The 6,000-nt window shown below is 51.3% G+C and overlaps 1 protein-coding gene across 1 annotated transcript in view; it reads left to right on the top strand.

Moving 5' to 3' along the window:
• Nucleotides 1-935: 935 nt before the first annotated feature.
• BRMS1L (BRMS1 like transcriptional repressor) overlaps nucleotides 936-6,000 on the top strand; it is a 41,722-nt gene continuing 36,657 nt past the window's right edge. The window contains exon 1 of the mRNA XM_040969126.1: nucleotides 936-1,216. Coding sequence (XP_040825060.1) covers nucleotides 1,075-1,216 — 142 coding nt within the window. The 5' untranslated portion in view covers nucleotides 936-1,074. The remainder of the gene's footprint in view (nucleotides 1,217-6,000) is intronic.

Here is a 6,000-nt window from a genome sequence, read left to right as displayed (position 1 = left end):
AGCTGGATGGGAAGAACCGGTGCCCATATGGGATCCTGCCGTGTTCAAGGCGAGGACTTTAGCTGCTAGGCTACAGCGCTGGGCCCAAGAAGCCCTTTCTTTATGATGGATAAAATACAGTTTGAAGTTTTGCCTGTAAGAGAAATTCCCTTTTCTGTAAATGGAAGATGCTATTGGCACCTGCCTTAGCGCTACTGAACTGGGAACTAAATTCCATGAAGCCATAGAGCGAGTTTCCTAAGGACATCTAACGCAGAAAAAGCACAGTTAATTTGAGTCATGACTGGATACTTAGTCTTCCTTGCCTTTATACTCAATGCTTGTGATAAATAATATCACATTAGGTCACGAATATACTTTTCATTGGAGAGCCGATATCAAAATTGGTGGCATTTTCCAACAGCATTTGGTAAAATAAATAAATAAATAAATAAATAAATAAATAAATTTGGAAAAAGACCAAATTGCAAGTGCAAAGATACAACTTGTCACTTTTTGATGGCAAACGTTTCAAAAACAAGGCAAAGAGTTTTCCAAGCAAAAAACCTTTTCACCACTGAACGTTACACGCTAGCTGGCCAGGGTGCTCAGACAAACACTTGGCGGGAAAAGCACCCATCTAGCTCAAATCCACACTATCTGTTTTGGGTTAGTTTATCAGTCGCGGTCCAAGGTGCCAGCGTCCGTGCCTTGTGGGATTTGAAGTCCAGAAAGAAGGAAGGATCCGGACTGTCGGAGCTGGGAAGCTGGTAGCTTCCCCCATCGCATGTCTGTGCCTCCGGGACTACAACTCCCGATAAGCACCGGGGTCCGCGCCGTCATTAGCGGCAGCCAACCGCGCCCCAGCAGGGCAAGCCCCGCCCCCAGGCTGGAGCCGGCCTCCGCCAATGGCAGGGCTCCCAGCGCGGAGCCTGCGGGTTAGGCTGTGAGGCCCGGGCCGGGGGCGGGGAGGAGCCGAGGGGGTTCGGAGCGAGCTCGGCCGCCGGGTGGCTCCGGGCGTTCGGCGCTCCCTTCCTCGAGGCGGCGGTGGCCGGGGTGGGCGCCGGGAGTGGGAAGCGACGGCGCGGCTTGAAAATGCCGGTGCATTCCCGGGGGGATAAGAAGGAGACGAACCATCACGATGAGATGGAGGTGGACTACGCCGAGAACGAAGGGAGTAGCTCCGAGGACGAGGACACCGAGAGCTCGTCAGTCTCGGAGGATGGCGACAGCTCAGGTGCGCGACCCCGGGAGCCTCCGGGACCCCGAGTCCCCCGGCGCGCCGCAGGCCGCGCTCCGCACACCGGGCAGCCGCGTCCTGCTGGGCGAGCGGGGCGGGGACGCGAGGGAAGGGGGCGGAGACTGGCCGCGAGCCCCGGGCTGCCGCCCCGAGCGCCCGGCCGCCCGGCGCTGCCCGCCCGGCGCTGCCCGCCCGCCGCGGGTCCCGGCGGGCTCCGACGCTCGGGCCCGGTGCCTCGGCCGGAGGGAGCCGCCCCGACACCTCCCGCCGGTGCCCCGCGGCTGCGGCCCGTCTGGGAGACCCTCTCCTCCCTCTCGCCTTTGCAAGTCCCGCTTCTCTGCGTGGGAGGGTCGCGGCGGCCCAGGACGTAGCTCAGTCCATCTTGGCCGCGTAGGACGAGTCGGCCCGTCCGTCAGCCCTTCTTAGCAAAGTGTCCTTTGGAGGGGGAGGGGGCTGACTTGGGGGCGGGGCTGTCCCGTTTGCAGAATCCCCTTGGAATTTCCCTGGAAAGGGACAGCGTCAGGATGATTTGGGGTCTGCATATGCTTGTTTATTCGCTGGGTTTTCAGGGGGAGGCAGCATGGCAATTCTGCGCATCTTTTTTCCCCTCCCACTTTTCCTAACTTTAGGGGGCTATTTCGGAATTTGAGATGGTGGTCGTGGTGGTTAGTGGTAGTGCTTAAGACTGGGAGGAGAAGGGAGGAGAGGGCAGATAAACATCACAAGTCAATTCTGCAAACTTTACAGAACCGCTGTTCAAAAGGTCACCAGAGTTCTTTTCCTTCGCTCCGTGTTGTGGGGACAACCCTGCCCTCTTTGTCTTGGCCTGATTTTTGATGCATAAAGGAGAGGGGATGACAGTTTGACAGCTCTCTGTCATTGCTTTTCAGATCTGTTTCAGGCTTCCCTTTTCAAAGCGAATCTCTGGAAGGGTGAAAGTTCCAATCACTAAATTGCCCACCCCCATATACGTACTTAGCGGCTTTATGTTCATTAGGAGGTGCAAATAAATAATGGAGTCTTTCTTGGGCCCTGCGAATGCCGGGATCCCATAAGGGTGCTGGTTCGTGTCCTGGCTGTCCCACTTCCCATCCAGCTCCCTGCCTGTGGCCTGGGAAAGCAGTGGAGGACGGCCCAGAGCTTGGGGCCCTGCACCCTTGTGGGAGACCCGGAAGAGGCTCCTGGCTCCTGGCTTCAGATGGGCGCAGATCCTGCGATTGTGATCTCTTAGGGAGTGAACCAGTGGATGGAATATCTTATCTCTTCTTTCTGTAAAGCTTCCTTTCCCATAATAATAAAAAAGTAAATCTTAAAAAAAACTTAAAGAACTGACTTGTGACTACTTGATGAAGTGGCTAAGTAAATGCTTAACTGACCTGCGGCAGGGATTCCTTAGGAACTGACTGACCAGTGAGGCAAGTGGGGGAAGGTGGGCATTGCCGTCATGCTCCTGAAGAATGAGTAGAATTCGGAGTGCTGTGGTAACCTGCACAAGTGCTCCAGGCTGAGGAAGGAATGGCGGAAAAAGGGCAAAGGTTGGCGCGCATGCTTACACGGGAAGGAGGGAGCCACTTTGGAAGGTGGATGAGCTGGAAAGGCAGGGTCGGGGAATGCAGGCTCAGCGGAAAGCTGAGAGGAAACCCAGAGAAGGGTGATGGCATCGGTAAGCATTTCAAGATAAAGATAAAAGGTAGGGTATCTTCGACATGTTGCTTTTTGAGTAAGACATGTGTATTGAAGCAAGAACGCCCAGCTGGCAGCTGGGAATTGTTAGAACAAAACCGCACCAAAACAGCGGGTCTACCGAGACCACCGAGACCAGAACGATGATGAAACCAGGTTTTATTAGGGTCAAGTCTGGGGCGAGGGTCACAGGTCCATGAGGAGGTGGGCTGTGAAAGTCTCTCTTGGACTGAGGCCACTGCTTAAGTAGTGGGGCTGATGGGGCCTGAGGTCTACGTATGTGTTGTCTTCTGATTGGTTGGCTCTGTTTGAATGAGTCCCGGACTTGCGGCCTGCCCCCAGGCCTTCTGAGCTAACAGGGTAGTGGCCCTGGGACGCCCCAGGGGGGAGGAATCATCCCAAGGTCCCACGCCTTGTGAGTAGGTGGGCCTCTGGAAGTGGGAACAGAGCTGGGAGATCTGGACTGCGGGCTCATCTGCTTGCTAGATCTGCCAAGCATTTCATCCTCAACGAATCTGCTTGTTTTAGTGGGAGATGAGATCTCAAAAAAAAAAAAATGCCTCTGTTCCTTAATACTCTCCTCCCATAGCTTTTTCTTTTTCTTTATTTCGTTTCTCTATTTGCTTTCCTTTTTTTTAAACCAGGCTTATTTTATTTTCATCGGTAAGGCAGATTTACAGAGAGAGAGGCAAAGATCCTCCATCTGCTGGCTCACTTCCCAAATCACTGCAACACTGGAACTGAGCCGATCCAAAGCCAGGAGCCAGGAGCTCCTTCTGGGTCTCCCATGTGGGTCCCAAGACTTTTGGCTGTCCTCTGCTGCTTTCCCAGGCTACATGCTGGGAGCTAGAAGGGAAGTGGAGCAGCTGGGACATAAACTGGTACCCATATGGGATGCTGGTGCTTGGAGGGTTAGACAAGTTGAGCCAACATACCACCACCCCCTCCCACCCTGTAATTTCTATGTTGACTTTTTTTTTAAAGATTTATTTTATTTTTATTGAAAAGGCGGATATACAGAGAAGAGAGACAGAGAGGAAGAGCTTCTGTCCAATGGTTCACTCCCCAGGTGGCCGCAACGGCTAGAGCTGAGCCAATCCGAAGCCAGGAGCCTCTTCCGGGTGCAGGGTCCCAAAGCTTTGGGCTGTCCTCAACTGCTGTCCCAGGCCACAGGCAGGGAGCTGGATGGGAAGCAGGGTTGCTGGGATTAGAACCGGCAACCATATGGGATCCCGGGCGTGCAAGGCGAGGACCTTAACCACTGCGCCATTGCGCTGGGCCCTGTTATGTTGACTTTTGTGATTTTTTATTTTTTATCTTGGCTCAGGGAATAACACATATGAAAATAGATAATTGTGTTCTGCACAATGGCTCATTTGGCTAATCCGTTGCCTTTAAGCGCCAGCATCCCATCTGCCAGTTTGTATCTTCTTTTTTTTTTAAAGATTGACTTATTTTTATTACAAAGTCAGATATACAGAGAGGAGGAGAGACAGAGAGGAAGATCTTCTGTCCGATGATTCACTCCCCAAGTGAGAGCAACAGCCGGTGCTATGCTGAGCTGAAGCTGGAAACCAGGAACTTCTTCTGGGTCTCCCAAGCGGGTGAAGTGTCCCAAGGCATTGGGCCATCCTCAACTGCTTTCCCAGGCCACAAGCAGGAAGCTGGATGGGAAGTGGATCTGCTGCTGGGATTAGAACTGGTGCCCATATGGGATCCCGACGCATTCAAGGCGAGGACTATAGCTGCTAGGCCATGCTGCCGGGCCCTGGTTTGTAGTGAAAGTTGACTCAAAGATGACATGGGAAACGTGCAAGACGCTCTTGGGCGGGATTGGGCTCAGTTCTGGCTCTTGCAGCATTTGGGACCTCAACCAGCAGATGGAAGATCTTTCTCTCTTTCCTTTTGTCTATACATCTTTGCAGTAATAATTTTAAAAAGTCCTAAACTGATAGTTTGAACCACTAGTTGGAATTTTAAGTGCCAATAGATTGGTTATTGCTACATTTTTTTTCAGTTGTATTATGTAATTTTTTTTTCTTAAAAAGGAAAGGTAGAGTAACAGAGAAGGAAAGACAGAACGAGAGGTCTGTCTGCTGGTTCACTCTCCAAGGGCCACAGTGGCTGGAGCCGCACTGAAGTAATGCCAGGAGTTTCGGGTCTCCCACATAGATGCAGGGGCCCAGGATTGTCGCTGTCCTGAAGCGATGGATTTGGTGCACGGAGCTGATAATAACACGCGTGGAACCTGACTGATGGTCAAAGCCGAAGTTTATTAGTGGCATCAGACTGTACACTGAGGGTTATATTGGTTAAGAGAGGAGGTATTGAGCTTAGCAACAAAACCCATCAACTGCTTCTATGCTTTTGTTTGGAACTCCTTTTGTCTTGTATATCCCACCAAGTGTTCTCACACACATACTGTCCATTCAACTATTCTTATACAAATGATATCCAATCAGGTATACAAAAGGTAGCCATTCTGTTCTTCTCCTGCAAATATTATCCAATCAACTGTAATTCTGTGCTCGCTGACCTTCTAGGGTCACAATGTCCTCCTACACAGGACCTTGGGCCGTCTTTTACTGCTTTCCCAAGCTATTAGCCTGATCAGAAGTGGAGCAGCCAAAGCTTGAACTGGTGCTCCACCTGGGGCACCAGGCTCCTGCAGCAGGCAGAGGCTTGACATACTAAGCCACCATGTTGGCCCAGTTGTGTCTTGCCATATGTAACGCATGCTAACCTTCCAACGTGTTATTCTTCTGAAACCTTGATAATGAACAGCTCCTGAGGCTACAGAAAAACCTCTGCTATCCAGAGAACTTGGAGAGTGAGTCATGTCAGTAAAGCAAGTTTTAAAGAGCCAAGGAATAAGCCAGTAAGAAGTACAATTTTTATTTTGCTGTCTTGTGGAAGCATTTCAAAGATGAATCATGTACTTCTTTGCTCTATGAAAATAGCCACATGCACCTTAAGTGTTTCTCTTATTTGGCCTTTTGGATAGAGACCATGATGTGGATCATTTTGCCCTTCAGTTTAATCGATGTGTTGAATATTCGTAATATAAAAACAGAGGCTGTGGAATGGGGGAGAGCTGG

The sequence above is a fragment of the Ochotona curzoniae genome, unplaced genomic scaffold (assembly GCF_017591425.1).
Source record: "Ochotona curzoniae isolate NIBS_2020 unplaced genomic scaffold, NIBS_Ocur_1.0 scaffold_4701, whole genome shotgun sequence".
In the NCBI taxonomy this organism is placed as follows: domain Eukaryota; kingdom Metazoa; phylum Chordata; class Mammalia; order Lagomorpha; family Ochotonidae; genus Ochotona; species Ochotona curzoniae.
Note: the sequence above shows the minus strand (reverse complement) of the source record. Positions and strands in the feature narration are given on the sequence as shown.